Source organism: Antennarius striatus, chromosome 14 (assembly GCF_040054535.1).
Source record: "Antennarius striatus isolate MH-2024 chromosome 14, ASM4005453v1, whole genome shotgun sequence".
In the NCBI taxonomy this organism is placed as follows: domain Eukaryota; kingdom Metazoa; phylum Chordata; class Actinopteri; order Lophiiformes; family Antennariidae; genus Antennarius; species Antennarius striatus.
The window spans coordinates 4,232,452-4,248,361 of NC_090789.1; the positions used below are offsets into that span (position 1 = coordinate 4,232,452).

Here is a 15,910-nt window from a genome sequence, read left to right on the forward strand (position 1 = left end):
GGTACTACAAAAACATTGGAAATAAAGTTACGCGTTGTTAGATCGTCAATCGCTTCCGGTTGGGACTATCAAAATACTTTTAATCGACGGAACTAATGTGTGCCCCCCCCCATTTCAAAACACATCATCTTTATAGATGATTTCATGATTTTATATTTGATATATTTCAGCTCACCTTGAAAGCAGAATATGTTCTAGAATGTTAGTCATTGTGATTGGATTTGTTGTTAGTTCCATCATTTGTGTTAGAGGGTGTCTGCTATGTTCTATGAGCGCCAGCGCCAATAAGAGATGTCGATTACATGTTCATGCATGTATATTTAAGATAAATACATACATATATGTTTGTGTGCGTGAGTTAAACAGGAGGATTAGGCTCCGCTTCTCGGGGTAAATTGCTCAAAAACGCCGAACACTCGGATTTCAAGCGACTCACAGCCGACTCGGCATTTGCAGGAAACCGAGACACTTGAACCTTAGATCAAGGAGTGAGGCCAACGAAAAAACGCTTGTGGGCTCTATCTCACAGAGCTTCTTATTGACAGTATATCGTAATTCGTATACCTAATACAAAACTCTATGGCAACACAATTAATATGTAGCACTGACTTATGAACACTAGAGGACCGCATTAAGTTGGTAATTACTGTATATGTGGAATTTTTCTGAATGGTAAATTTCAGTATTTGTAATAAAAAAGAATATTTAAATGTAACGTGATGTACTCCAGAAATATTAAACGCAATAGCAAATTCTTGTCTGATTATATTATATAAATTATATATAAGATAAAATATGTAGATGTATGTGGATATTAACTTTGCTATAACCATAAAGTCGCCATAAAAGTGAGTTTTTAGTTTTCATTGTCCCTACCGCCTAAAACTATTAATAATTAATAAATATTCATTCCGTGAAATGTCATGCAATATTTTTTTTTCTTGCACGTTTACATTTGGATTGGTTCACGACAATAAAAATAACTGTATCTACACTTGGATTATTGTTAGAGCGGCGTTTAAATAAAATTGAGATTATCTAAAAAGTTATTTAATGTTTTTAAAGGCTCGTTCATTTATAGTATGAGAGGCTGTGCACTATAATAAAAAAAACAAACACCAGTGGTGCCAAAATTATTTTGAAAATTATTTATGAAAGAAGAAGCTAGTCGAGGAATTAAAAAGAAGCTTAGAATACATTTTTTTTATAATTATAAATTTATTATAATTATAAATGAATTTTCATCTTATATCGATTGATTGGTTTTCCCGTCACTCTTGATGAGGCTCAGAGGGACTGGCTGAAGAGGTCGTCATCATGTAAGTTAATGCTACAAAAATGTGTTTGTGTGAACAAAAATAAAGTGTTATTCTATTTTTATTTGCCGAGCTTGTTGCGTCGGAGCTTTAATACGAGATATTGTTGAAAAGTTCATAGATAAAAGTTAAATATTTACGTAACTGCGTAAATTGTTCGATAGCCCGGTTATAGCTAACACTAAACCAAGCTAGCGCCTAGCTAGCTAATTATGCGAACTATCAAAATAAAAAAAGCTACGTCAATGTAGTTGCTTATTACTCATTTGAATAGTTATATTTTTCCAATTTCAGTAATTTTATACATAGATTTTATTTGTAGTTACAACAGTTTGTCATCTATTATAATGTAAGATTATCGATGTAAGGGGAAATGCACAAGCTGCACAGCATGTCATAAAGTAATATTACCATTAAAAATCACATATACTGTATATCCTGCTTGAATGATGTGATGCCCTCTTGTGGACATAGTGGGTAACTGCAAAAGCATTGAAATAAAGTTAGACATTGTTATATTGTCAATAGCTTCCGGTTGTGACTATCAAAATAATTTTAATCGATTTTAATCGACGGAACTAATATTAAAAGTGTGATAGACACTTTTAATTTGTCAATTAATCTGTTTTAATTTGTCAAGGCAATGATAAGGGATAAATGACTTTATAAATCTTTACTTTTTAATTATTAATTTATGTTTGTATGACTTGACATTTACAGGTCTGACAATGACAGCAGTTGTCCTGCTCCACGTTTTTCTGCGAACAGATACAAAGCTCTTGACTACGTTTTTGAGGTGCGTTTCAGCTCGTTCATATATGTCAGACTATTATCATTAAACCCGAATGCTTTCCGTCTTATTTTCAGATGACTACCAGTCTGAAAATAAAGAAGAACCTGTTAGAACTGCCAGTACCGTACTTCACAGGTACCAGTGACCTTTATCCCCACAGCGGCAGGCTTCCTGATGTCACCTACAGGACACCGTGGCTCAGAGGTATACCAGTGTCTCCACTGAGGTCATCATAATAAAAAACAAAACAAAAAAACCCCACAAACATTTTGATTTTGTATTGACTTTTCTTGCTTTTTTATAGGAACTATAATCTCCACCTGCACACTCTTTGTCAGTGGGTCTGTTCTTGATGAATTGGGAGACAAAAAACAATCAATTCATTCACCAGAAAGGTTCTGTCTTTTTTTTCTGCTGACCAAAAGAAAGTTTCACCGTGCATTATTCTATTTTCATTATGTTGGATGATTTAAAATCTGCTTATTATTTACATATTCCAGATTTAATGTGATTATGAGTGAGATGAAAGAGTGTGTGGAGGTGAATTCCAGCTCTAACGATGACTCAATGAAGGGTCTAAACCTACAGGAGTATAACTGTCTTTTAAAAGAGAAGAATGATCCATGTCAGGAATCATTTGTCAAGTGCGCAACTGACCAAATGAATCCTGAAAGTAACACCAAAGGTAATTTGACTGCACTTTATCAACCCATAAAAATGCCTGTGATTTGATCTTCACAACATGTTTTCATAAAACGATCGTCTAATCTTACAAAAATATGTTTTACATCTGTCAAAGATCTCCTTCTACACGAAGAGCTTACGATTGTTGATAACCTGCCTCGATTTAAAATACATTTACCCACGCTGCAAGCCAAACTGTCCAGGCTGCGGATCCTTCTTGTGCCCGACCCTCTCCTGAACTCAGTTGGAGATGTCGTCTTTGAGGACACCATATTTAGGTATATATGGTTAGCTTTTGTCGCATTACCTAATCTATCTGCTAATGACAAGAGATTTACATCACTGGTGTCCAAATAATTTTGTAGTTTGTGTTATGTTCAACATCTTTCAGATACTGCACGCCTTTTGAAAAACCTCCTGATGTGGACAAAACTAACATTCAGACATTAGCAGACACTCATGAGGAGTTTGGTAAAGAGAAACTGATGAAGGAAGAGGTAGCTAAAACCACAAATAATGAATAACGTGATCTTACTCATGAAAGATTTCAATATTAAGCATTTTGTGTCCGTAGTCTTTGTTGTTGCCAGATCTTGTGGACACAGTGCCACTCAGTCAAGAACACTGCACCGCCTTCTTAAGGACTGGATATTGTTCAAATGCTGCTCCTGAAAAACTGGATGAGCAGCCTTCAGTCTTGAATGAGCTTCTCAAAGGTGAGATTTTTTTTAATGAAATTGAATGCACACACAATTAGTACAATTTTCATCACATTTAATCATACGTTTCTCCTTCAGATGTGTCAGTATCAGTGGATATTTCCCAGTATGAAATTACATACGATCCCATGGAGGTGAATGGAGGCCTGATAGAGTCCGAGTCAGCAGGTGAAGTTTCAGACACATACACACATTGATTTGATAATTGATCATGTTTAAACAGTGTATTTTCCTGCTGTGCCTGGTTAACCAAAACATACCAATTTAATCCTTCCAACATTTTCTTCCTCCAAGGACGTGTGAAGCTTCCGACTGACCTGGAGCTGGATGTGACTTTGATGTCAACTCCCAAAACCATTCAAAGCCAAACCCGTCTGTCTACACTTGAACTCCAGAAGGAGGAGCTGTCACCACCCTGCAAGAGGTGAGCAATGATACCCAATGTTTTTGTAATCAGACTGAAAAAAGGAAACTAAATATATGAAGAGAAACATTCGATTGTTATAGAAAACTTAATTAAACTGTTTGGATAATCAACTATTACCACGGCTGATTTTAAGACATTATTCCTATTACTGTACTTAAATTTATACATAAATGACAAAAATCCTTTTCTGTCGTTGCACTAAATACAATTTTTTTTTCTATGTATGAGCTGTTATGTAGAAAAGCTCTTGAAACTTTAATGACTGTCATGTAGGTCTTTGCTGTCAGCGAGAGCTCAGACAGAGATGGAGTCAGCACTTTGGAAGGCGGAGAAGCATCCAGGCTTTGTGGCGCGCTTCCTGTTGGCAGGTGATTATAGATACCAGCTGTAGGGATATGGGAATAAAAGGCTATCTCACTAATTTAATAGTAATGATACTTTCAGACCTAAAGATAAAATAGGATAAGATAAGATATACTTTATGATCCCAAACTGGGAAATTTAAAGCTAGACCTCTGGAGCTTATTTCAATCTTATGAAGAGGACTCTGAAAAAAAAGGGGAAAAAAGGTATTTTGAAATTTCCCACCATCATTCCATGGATCCACACCTTGATTCAATGGCAAATCAAAATTCCATGGAGGAGGTAGCAGGTAGACAACAATGAAAAGTTTTAGCATATAAAAGTTGGAGGATATTTGTGGAACTTGATTTTAGAATTTTTCTACTTTTTAATTTGTATTGTTTTTTGGTTTTAGATGACTGTGTTAGAAATAAATTTGGAAATTACATTTTCAAAAATACAATTCTCTCTATTTCCCTGCAGAGCCGCAAATGTGTGACCCAGCTGTCAGCTTCCAGCCGCTGTCTGAAGCTTTGAAAGTCATAAGGTTTGAGACACACAGCTTTGTCTGTGTTGATGACAAACTACCCTTACAGACAGACAGGGGACCCCCACACAGTGTGTGTTCGTTCAACAAATGTGACTTCATAGAGAACATAAAGTCTGAATTTCCCTCCAACGAGCACGGGGTAGTGGAAAACTTCATGAAATTATCAACTGATGACGTGGAGTGTGAGTAGTCTGATGTTTTCTCCAGTTAGTTTACCATAAGTATATTATCATGCTAAGGGGAGGTGAAACAACTTTATCAGAAATTTGCATTTTTGAGACAGTTGTTGAGTCAGACTTCATCTCTGTTCTCAGCCTCAAGCAGATCCACCTCGTTGGTTTCCATTAGTGTCAGTCCTCATATGGAGAAATCGAATGCAGTTGCATTTCATGCTGAAGCTACAAGACCTGACAGCATCATTCAGAAAGGATCGGATAATGATAAATGTCAGAACAACGTTTTGATTCAGGCCGTCAACACAGCTGGTAAGGAAGTAAAGCCCGTAACCATGTTTTCAAAACCTGCTACCAAAACTGAGGTTTTGAAAAAGACGAAACAGAGCGCCCACATGCCCAAGAAGGCAGCATCATTTGGACTGAATATTAAACACAATCACAGAGACTTGCCTTCTAGTAAAGAACCACTAGAGGAGGTCATGGACCCTCTTCTGACGTTCATGATGTTGAGATCTCATCAGACAACTCCAGTCACTACAGCATCTCCACCAGGTAAAGCAGTGATGCTGCTGAAGAGATGGTGCATTTAATTTTTTAAAACGTCTTGCAGCATTACTTCTTCTTTTGACTGATTCATTTCACATACTGTAAACTCATCCCTTGGTTTTATCAGCGCCACAGGATGACCAAAAAAGAGAGTCACAGTTGCCTGAAGAGCAGATGCAAAAATCAGATATGGTTCAAGCATACATTAGTGGTGCTACGTCACAAAATATTACCCAAGAGCCAACAGGTGAACTCAGTCATCAGCAAGACAGCAGAACCATTCAAGTCCAAGCTACCGGTATGAAACGTTCATCACTTTCAGTCTAAATGCACCAAATCAGGTGACTTCAGTTGCCTTAATTTGAGATAAAAATGGTGAAAAGTGTAAATGTTTAGCTTTTGTTGCATCATCAAATCTGTTACAGTCAACAAATTTACATCACTTGTTTTCAAGTTGTGTTTTAAATCATCTGCTGCCTTACAGACAGCCAGCTGCAGGCGTATTATGAGCTGCTTGCCTGTGTTCAGCCTTGTCTGAGCTCCACCAAACAGCTGGGACTCGATATGCCGGTGAGGGGAGACTTCAGCCTCCTGACCCCCGATCAGACACACTTCTTCCTCAAGCAGCAGGAGAGGATGCTCTGCAGGACACAAGGACAGAGCACAGAGCTGATTAGAGGTGCAAAAATAATCTCATAAAGCAAAAACATATTTCTGCAGGCTTATTTTTAAGTTGTTACAGTATTTAGTAACTACTATGGTAGGTGTTAAAATTCCAATACTGGTCTTCTTTGTTCCTTTAGATCAGGAAGTGCTTTTCACTCAGGTTGCTCTGATTCATGTGCTGGTGTCGACCAAGGAACTACTGCTGAAGTGCAACCTCAGCATTGCACTGGGTCAGTCTGACTAGATAAACTAAAATATTATTAAGTGTGTTAAATTTAGGAAAAGCCACAAATGTGTTGAATTCAGGAAATTAAGAAAGTCAAGGGTACAAAAACAATTTTTTCACTGTAATAAGAAATTGACCATGTTGTTCACATGAGGAGCTGAATGAGATTGTCTATTTTCAGGTCTTTGACTTTTATCTTCCATGGTGTGTATTTAAGCTGAGTGTAAAATACATATGTGATATTTATAATTGTATGTTATTGCCCTCATCTTCATGCGCTGAAGAGTACATCACCCAGGCAGCTGAGGCGCAGGCAGAGCTGAGGCTAGAGCGGCTGATGAAGAGGCTGCAGATCATCTTCTATGTCAGTCAAAAGGAACCAGAGTCCAACTTCAAACTGCTGGAGCTGCAGCAGCTTCTGGCTGCATGGCTGCAGAGCAGGAAGGGACCGGGCACCACCGAGATGGTCATGGACAAAGTCAGTGTTCAAACAGGAGGAAACCTGCTTCATTCATTTCACACAGATTGAATCACATATCACTTTTTGGTTAATATCATACAGAAATGTTCAACTATTGTCCTGTGTCAAAGTTAACACTGGCTGTAGATGCAATTAGTTAAGAATATGATGCAGACTAACAAAAAATGTACTAATATTATTACTGAATTACCATCACTTTATCTTCATGTCCTGGTTGATTTTTCTCCTGTAGATTCTTGTCCTAATATCAATCGACTGTGACGACAGTAGATCAATAATCATCAACAGCTTGAATCATTTGACCGGTGAGCTTGAATCTATAATCAACCAATCAACAGTACTGGTAAACCAAAGTCATCTGGTCACCACACATCCACCCTTATCCTCCATTCCCATGATACAATGAAATATTAAAAGACATAAATACTGATCAGCTTTCACTTTTTCTGGGATACAAATTCTCATTTCCCAAATCAAAGCAGAAGTTATTAATATTCCTTCTATGAACAATACAAACTCACAAGCGCGACTATTTCATAGTTACATACTGTGTATTTATTTTTTTGTCATCTCAGGCACCGCAGCAACTGCAATTGTTCCTGAGGACAACAAGAAGAAACTGAATGGTGCCAGTGTGGTGAGCAGGTAAAAATAGGGTTTTTTTGGCATTTTTGTTTCCATTGCATCATTTGCAAATATTTTCACGCTTGTCACAAATCACCTTTTTAATTTGTAGTGATTATTTTATATTTTGGTGCCAATACATGGCAAATAAATGTTTCAAGGTCTTTTGTTAATTAATACACCTATCCTGTTCCGCCAGCATGTGCAACAGTGTGTGTGTTGTGGTGTGTGAGCAACACGTCGGCCCTGATTTCCCCTGGAGCTGTTTCTCTCTGGTGGTTGAATACGACCATCCAGGCCAGTCACCGTGGACCACAGTCTGCAGGGAGAAGCGCATCAGTCACCTTTGTTTCAACACTGTCATCTCTGACACTGGTCAGCTGCAACTAATGCATATCGCTCACCATTCTACAGTCTTGTTTACTTTGATTTATTTGCTCAAAGTGTGTTATTTTTCTGAATAGTGAAGGAAATGGTCTCTTCATGCTGGGAAGACAGGGTGCCTTATGTGTTAATTGTGACAGAGGGGCTTCTGAACTATCCTCTGCTGCTGCAGACACTTGAGTCAGGGTACATTTTCACTTTCTTCTATTTTGACTCAAATCAAAAATGAATAATAAACAATGATGAAACAATTAATCCTCACATTTTAGAGGTTGCAGGATAACAGTAACTCACACAGATTGTACACACGAGGCTCCGCTGAAGGTTAGCCATCATCCAAATGACATACACAGTGACAGGTTTGGTCTTGTGTTACAGGTTGAATATAACTGTGCTGGAGAGGAGTCATTGTCCATCCCTGCAGATGTTTGGAGGAACCCATCACTATGCTGTGATTACAGTGGATGAATGCACCGCTATCCTCATTCAGGTACCAGCGGTAAACGCACCGAAACACAAATCTACCACAAACTGAATTTCTGCTAAAAGCTGGCAACGATTACAAACCTTTGATTATGTTTCTCCAACTGTGTATGTATGTGTGTGTGTGTGTGTGTGTGTGTGTGTGTGTGTGTGTGTAGGAGGAGGATGGACTGTGTCAGGAGCATGCCAGTGATGGACTGGTGATGAGGCTCACAGCTCTGTCCTTGCAGTACAGCTGCTGTTGGCTCATTCTGCACTGTCCAGACAGCCAGGGAGGGGGGTCAGTACACCCTCATACTACCACCTCTACAGCCAACACACACACACACACACACACACACACACACACACACACACACACACACACACACACACACACACACACACACACACACACACACACACACACACACACACACACACACACACACACACACACACACACACACATAAACCACATACTGTACGCAAAGTCTAACAATGACTGTTTTTGTCCTTGTAATGGCAGATTTTCCAGTGAAACCTTTAGAAACTTGGTGTTGGTTTATTCGTCTCTGGTGCTCTTCAGCTTGAAGTCGGAGGATTTAAATGTGAAGGTAGAAAATAAAACACAAACTTATATGAATTCCCACATCTGGTCTTCTTTTAACTGCTGATTTTGTGGAATTTAGTATAATCTGAGCGCCTTTACTGAAGTACATTCGAGGGATTTGAGGTATTTTATTGATAACTATAATTTAACTTAAGAATGAGTTATTTAGTACTGCTAATACTTACCGGTACACTTATTTTGGTAAATGATTGAAAGTAGACCTTTTAGTGTGGTGATATTTAGTGGATGTCAAGAAAGAAAAACGACCACTACAAAGTTCATAGGTATTCCGTTGGATTAGGTCTGTTTCTTGTTGCTTGACTATCTCTAACCACTATGGATATCTTATATTCTAGACTGTTGTGAAAGATAAATCAAGAAGAGACAACAAAAAAAGAGTCAACTGGACTTGCTTACGTTGGTAGATGTTGCACTTTTCATTCAGTCTTCAACCAACGTCAAGCAAGTCCAATCGACACTTTTTTGCTCTTCTTGATTTACCTCGAACTGGATGACCGAGAACACTCAGACTTATTGCAGATAAATTGGTTATATAATTCACTCAGCCTTATGTTGTGGTTCACAGGTTCTGATTGTTTATGAAGTTATGGAGTTAGCCAAGTGGATCGGTCAGATCTGCTTTTACAGCATGATGGCCAGTAAGAAGGACCCTCACACCTACCTGGACAGAGGCTGGTTAACTGTGATTCCCTCAGAGGTGATTTATCCACAGGAAGTTACATAAATTGGTCTAAGATTTTAATTTTTTTTCACTAATTATTTCAACTTATCTACACAGCAAATGTCCGACTGGAATCCCAACAACTAATTTTTATTCATACTATTACAAATATGCTATATCACAATCAACAGAGAAACGAGCAGCCAAACACATGTTCTGTTGTAAGAATTTTCTGTGACACCCTCAGGCTGACAATGTGCCCATGACATGAACATATTGATCATGTAAATATTTGATCGCTGTTTTTTTGTTTTTTTCAAGGAAGAAAAATGTCTGTCGCAGTTCCCATGTATCAGCCCTCTGGTTGGGCAGCTGATGCTGATGAGAGCGCCCTTCCAGTGGCTCCTGGGAGCTTCTCTGTCGCAACTGGAGAAGCTGCTTCCTGAGGTTCCACAGAAAGTTCTTAAGGTTAACCCTTGTATTTCTCTACAACAGTCTAAACATAGAATGTACCGCACATGTGTTTCTTTTTTAGCTTGTGCAAAATAGCATGCCTCTGGTTCTGGTTTGTTTTGGTCATAGCGACTGATCGTAAAGGGCACATTGTGCCAGTAAAGCAGTCTTTATAATTATATTAGATTTAGAAACTCCACTTCATACATTGGATATAATGCAAAAAAAGTCAGATAGCTGATGTCTGCTGTTCTTTCTGGTTTTAGCTGTTCAGTGATACAACCTCCCTGTGTTCACTGACCACAGAGCCAAACCAGTCAAGTTCTCCACCAGCGGTCCTTGAGATGACCCCACATCCTGGTCCACCCAACAGCCCCTGCACCACCTTTTCTGATTTCAAACACCTGAACTCAGACACACAACCAGAAGCTTTCATTAGCCTGCATCCAGAGCTACTCTACAACGACTACAACAGCAGTTTCCTCTGCGGAAACGATCGCACCTGTGATCCACACTTTCCCTTCAAGGGTGGTAACACAGATTTTAGCCCCAGCCTGAATTCACCCTTTGGTAGCCCGGATGTTCACCCACAGAGGACAAGCAGTGGTCCATGGAGAAAGGAGAGTGGGAGAGAGGAGTGGAATTTTTCTGGCTATAGAGGCAAGACTGTGGAGGCCGTTGAAAGAGAAGACGATGAGTGGCCCCAGAGGGCTCTCGGAACGATGGACAGTCCTTTCCAGCTGGACTCATTTGCTTACAGTCCGTTCAGTCCACAGCATCCTACCAGCGGTTACACATCCATGTATTCTACAGTCCAGCAGACGCTTCAGCACAGCGCTTCCCTCAGACTGAGTACTCCTAATGAAGTCATGCTCTGGGGGCGAGTTCAAAGCAGCAACCACCGCCAAAGAGGAGGAACAACGACAAATTCAGCGTATTATGGCTCCAAATGCTGGATCGGACAAGAGCGGAAGAGGAATGGAGAACTACCTGGTTCGGTTGGAGCAGGTGAATAAAGATGGTAGATTTCCATCCACCTGTTCTGTGATGTTAAATATTTGTTTTCTGAATGGAGTTGCCCTTTTTTTCCCCCCAAGTTTTTAAATGAAAACTTCATCCTGAACGTCCAACTCTGAATAGTCACATAACAGTGGATGGAAAAGTCCCGTCCTTTGACATGTTTTGATAAAACATGTGGACGTAACCTGGTTCATTTCCCTTTTAACCCCTCATATGACAGATTGTAATATTTTTTTTGTTTTGCAGTGATGTCCCCACTGAAGAAGAGCAGGTTAAGCTACGAGAAGGATCCCGGCAGAAGTGACGGACAGACCAGACTTAAACTGTTCTAGGACAGCCGCTTTCCAGTACCATTTGTAAGGACAAGAGAACAATGCACTATTAATGTTCATCTCAAGTTATTATATGTAGAAGAATACTTTATCTTCAGAGTGTTTATTCAAATGAAATAAGTTTAGCTGTGCCTGGTTTGATACAGAAAGTTTCCAAACTAAATATCTGATTGTTTAAAAAGTCAACAAATTGCAAATGTAATCTATGTACTTTGTTAATCCCCGAAGGGAAAATATTAATATTAATTATTATTAAATGTATTCCACATTTAACAGCCATTGTTTCCTTTAAAAGTTGTTTGGGATAATAAAAAAATGCTAAGGCAAGAACAGTAGTTGCTTGTAATATTATTAGAAAAAAGCAGATTAACATATTCAAACATTACATAACATAATGAGTCAGTTCTAGAACTTTCTGCATAGAAAAGACGTGCGTGCTAATGCTGCTTCCAAATGATGAGTGGTGCACAAAGAGAAGCTCTGGAAGCGGAAAAAGGGATTGACGCTGCGCTGCAGCTGCAAAGAAGATGTTGATGGAAGAAGATTACTGCTCGAGTCTATTAACTTATTTTATTAAGATGGAACCCACGGGGGAGAAGCACACATGGCCTCAGCTGAGGATGAAGTATAAAAGCATTGTTCACACGGGCAAGACTTCTACATCATCTCATTGGAGTACCTCTGCATTTTGATCAATTTGACATTAATGTTACACATAAAATAGATTAAAACCCAAAAGGCATTTAAAATCTGTCACTTTTGGATTTTTTTTTCCTTCTGTTTAAAACCCATGATAACCACTTGTTTGTTAAAGCTGTGACCAAACGAGAGACACATTTAGATTAATAATGGAGATAAAACTGATGCCAGCTGATGCCAGGCCAAGGTGAACCCTCCATGATGTGACAACCCGACCTTTTTAGTCATTGTTTAAAATTTCTACCATCAGTTTGTACCGTTTCTGTCACTGAGGCTGATCGGGTCCAACAGAGTCGTTAAAGCCAGGAGACAAGCTCTCGACGGGGAAGGGATCAGTCTATTTTCTGGATTTAAACGACTTGTCCAATGAAAGTTCATCAGTCTCTTGCTGTGGGGTGAGTCGGCCATGGCTGCTACAGGATCTCCAGCTTTAGAGAAAGGATGAAAGAAAGGAAGGATAAAGGATGAAAGGATATACTGTCTCTTTTTCATGCATTTAAAAAAATGTATTTCCACTTTTTTTCCACTTTCTCCGGTCACAGGTGTTGCTGGAGCCTATCCCAGTGGACTTATGGCTGAGAGGCGGGGTACACTCTGGAGCCACAAGAAAAACGAACAACCACTCACACACACACACACACCTACAGACAATTTGGAAACGACCAATTAACCTGAAGCGCATGTTTTTGGAGGTGGGAGAAAGCCGGAGAACCCGGAGAGAACCCACACACAGACGAGAACTTACAAACTTCGCACAGAAAGGACTTTAACTCGGCTGTCGTGCTGTGAGGCAATAGCGCTACCCACTGCGCCACCGCGCCGGCCAATTTTATTTCTATCCATCCATCCATCCATCCATGGACGAATATAGTTCAACTTGAAAAGGAGAATTTTTTGGCTGGAAAAACATCTGGTGTGTACCCCGCCAGTTGCCCGTAAGCAGCTGGGATCGCTGACTATATGGGCAACCCTAACCCTAACCCAAACCCTAACCCTAACCCTAACCCTAACCAGCAAGGTAGAGAAGGTTCAAGGAGTCTTTTTTTTGACATGACATTGACTTAGTCAAAGGAAAACCAGAGCATCTGGAGAACATTCATGGAGAGAAGAAGGTCATACAAACTGAAGTGGACAGTTGAAGAACATGTGTGTGGATTTTTACACTGCATCACCCAGTAGGCGACTATCAATGAGGCTGCTGCTGCTCGCCGTCTGACAGGGCTGCAGTCAGACCACACTGTGTTCTCTCCTTATTACCCACTGTTGTACAGGTGAAACCAAAGGCTAAATATGTCATCATATATTCTCTACTTTGTTGTGAAAGATTTTTTTGGAGGCACATTGGGCAGTGCTTCATCCATATACAGACCATATAAGATTAAGGTCATCTTGTCTACAAGAAAATGGATGGATGGATGGAATACAGGAAAAAAAACTATTCGTAGTTGAGTGTCCTAACTTGACTTGTGATTCTGTGACCCAATCTCTGTAATTCCTTGTTGTTATGCTTCACCCTTTCTGAGATCATAGAACATTGTTCCAGTAGGTTTGTGATGGTATTGAAGATATATTGAAACTGTTCAAGGTCACTGAGGCAATTATATACCTCATGATACTTCTCTAAAAGCTCTTTGTTTTGTTCCCATACCTTATTATACGCCGTACAGAACTGAACCTTCTTCAGAACGGTCTGGCCAAGATTGGCTTTCGTTTTAGCCAGGCTGTCCTTCAGCGTGTGGATTTCGACAAGTTGTGCCTCTTCACGCTGAGATTTTTCGTTTTTGTGCTGAACAGACGCCTCCAGATCACTCTGGAGCTTTGCAGCTACCTTCATCTCGTTCTCTAAACTGGCTGTCACAGAAGCGAGGCTCTCCGTTAGTCTGTGGATTTCTAAACAAAGCGCGTCTTCACGTTCTTTGACTGAAAACTTATACAGATTAAAGAAAGATACCACCGATAGAATGCCCTTTAAATGGGAAATCCCATGAAGTTTCGACCGTATCTCCTTTTCAAAATCTGCTAGTTCCTCATCTTCCTTGTGGACAATGTTGTCATACGTTTCCATCATCCTCTGATTCATGTTTAGTAACTGTAATTCAGTTATTTGATGAGGAACTGTCTTTTCCAAGTTCTGACTACTGAAGCTTTATATGTCCACTGATCTCTTTGATGTAACACATCAAAGAGATCAATCTTATGATTTTTGTGGTTGGGGAATACCCAGATTTCTTTAAAAGGTCTGACAACATCTCTGTAGGTTCTGATTCATCCATGTCATGGTTATCCAAAGTTAATCCGCTTGAAGACGTTTCACCTTTCATCCAAAATGCTTCCTGGATGAGAGGTGAAATGTCTTCAAGAGACTTTGGAGGTCCAACAACACCACATGCGAATTGCACCCCAGGAAATGCAATACTAAGCGAATGGTGGACGCTGAAGTCAAATAATTTCACCACGCCGCAAAACAAGAAAACTAAGTTTAACAAGTCAATGTAAGCTACACTTGGTTTTAATCTAAACGTTACAAGTCAATCTCGTACCTGCCAGGTGCAGCCAGGTGTAGGCGGCCGGAGGACGCGGCGCTCCTCCAGAGGCCGCCCGAGCGCGCAGCTTGGAAATTACGCACAGACGTCAATCAGCGCGACGCTTCGTGACAGGAGAAATGGAGAGCGCAGACAATCCACGGACTAACGCAGAAGGCCCACGTCACGTCAAACAGCCTTCACACCCAACTTGGGTCTGAAAAGAAAGACGGGCTGCTGGTGCCGCATGTCACCGGACTAAACCGCAGGCACCACGGGCGCGACCGGAAGGGGAGACAGCAGGCGCAAACACACCTAGATCAAAATTTCTCTCTTTGCTTTCTTTTGGACACCAAATACTTGGGCCTTCCTTCTTTCGGGTCAGAATTTTGTCCAGGGCCCACTTTAGAGCTTGCATTTAATCCTTTTTAAAACGTCTCCCATCACTGTCACCACTACCTGCATCACGAATTACCAACAAGGTGAATTTGCTGCCACCTACTGACATGACAGAGTATTACACCCCTCTGTCAGTCACTGCATCACAGCACACTGTCGACAGTGACATTTCGTAGGTATACTGTATGTCAGCTTATAATGCATGTGTTTTTCGTCAAATAACACTGTAAATATAATTATATGCTCTTTAATTAAACCTCTGCTTGAAATTGATTTTATTATCTATTGAAATCCATTAATAATGTAAATAACAAGTGACAAAATCAGTGTAATTTTCATAGTTCCTACTAGTAATTAATTACTTTTCAAGTATTTTAAGACTAAATGACTTGGAACAATTTCAGTAATAAAGGTAGAAAGGTGTGAATGATTTTTTTTTTGCACATATTTAAAGGACAAGAAATTTCTGATTTTAGAAATGTTTCTTGAATGACAGAAGAATCTTTGAGACACAGACTTATAGGACAGATCCTGATTTAAAAAATTCCCAAATTCCTGATATCACTACTAGAGGTCAATGTCCAATCTGAATGGTATCCTTCTATTATTGCTGTAGATCCTGGTGGTTTGAGTTAGTGAATATAAACCTTCAGCAAATGGCTTCAAGTTAGCCTGCAGTGCTGTCGACCAGATTCCCACTGAGTTATTGATGAAGGCTCACGATGTCGTGTCAATCCTATACAGCTCAGGTCATTCCATCATCCATATGTGTGACAGGCACAGAATCATAAATG

The 15,910-nt window shown here is 39.8% G+C and overlaps 1 protein-coding gene across 1 annotated transcript; it reads left to right on the plus strand.

Annotated features, from left to right (window-relative positions):
* Positions 1–1,689: 1,689 nt before the first annotated feature.
* Positions 1,690–11,496, plus strand: LOC137607746 (protein shortage in chiasmata 1 ortholog). Its single transcript, XM_068333690.1, has 28 exons — positions 1,690–1,709; positions 2,037–2,112; positions 2,184–2,313; positions 2,414–2,504; positions 2,610–2,626; positions 2,909–3,071; positions 3,185–3,290; positions 3,368–3,509; positions 3,591–3,680; positions 3,807–3,936; positions 4,213–4,307; positions 4,765–4,828; positions 5,180–5,316; positions 5,792–5,851; positions 6,038–6,232; positions 6,357–6,449; positions 6,730–6,911; positions 7,159–7,231; positions 7,502–7,571; positions 7,750–7,925; positions 8,015–8,120; positions 8,313–8,424; positions 8,576–8,697; positions 8,926–9,013; positions 9,596–9,727; positions 10,013–10,159; positions 10,411–11,152; positions 11,411–11,496. Exons 1-28 carry the CDS (start codon positions 1,690–1,692, stop codon positions 11,494–11,496), a joined length of 3,645 nt encoding a protein of 1,214 aa, XP_068189791.1.
* The last annotated feature ends 4,414 nt before the right edge of the window (positions 11,497–15,910 follow it).

Bases quoted from the DNA above. Each gene is read 5' to 3' on its own strand.
- LOC137607746 (XM_068333690.1), top strand. From the start codon at position 1,690: ATGCACAAGCTGCACAGCAT. The intron at 4,308-4,764 runs GTGATTATAGAT...ATTTCCCTGCAG, and splicing joins GGCGCGCTTCCTGTTGGCAG to AGCCGCAAATGTGTGACCCA. The intron at 7,572-7,749 runs GTAAAAATAGGG...CTGTTCCGCCAG, and splicing joins GGTGCCAGTGTGGTGAGCAG to CATGTGCAACAGTGTGTGTG.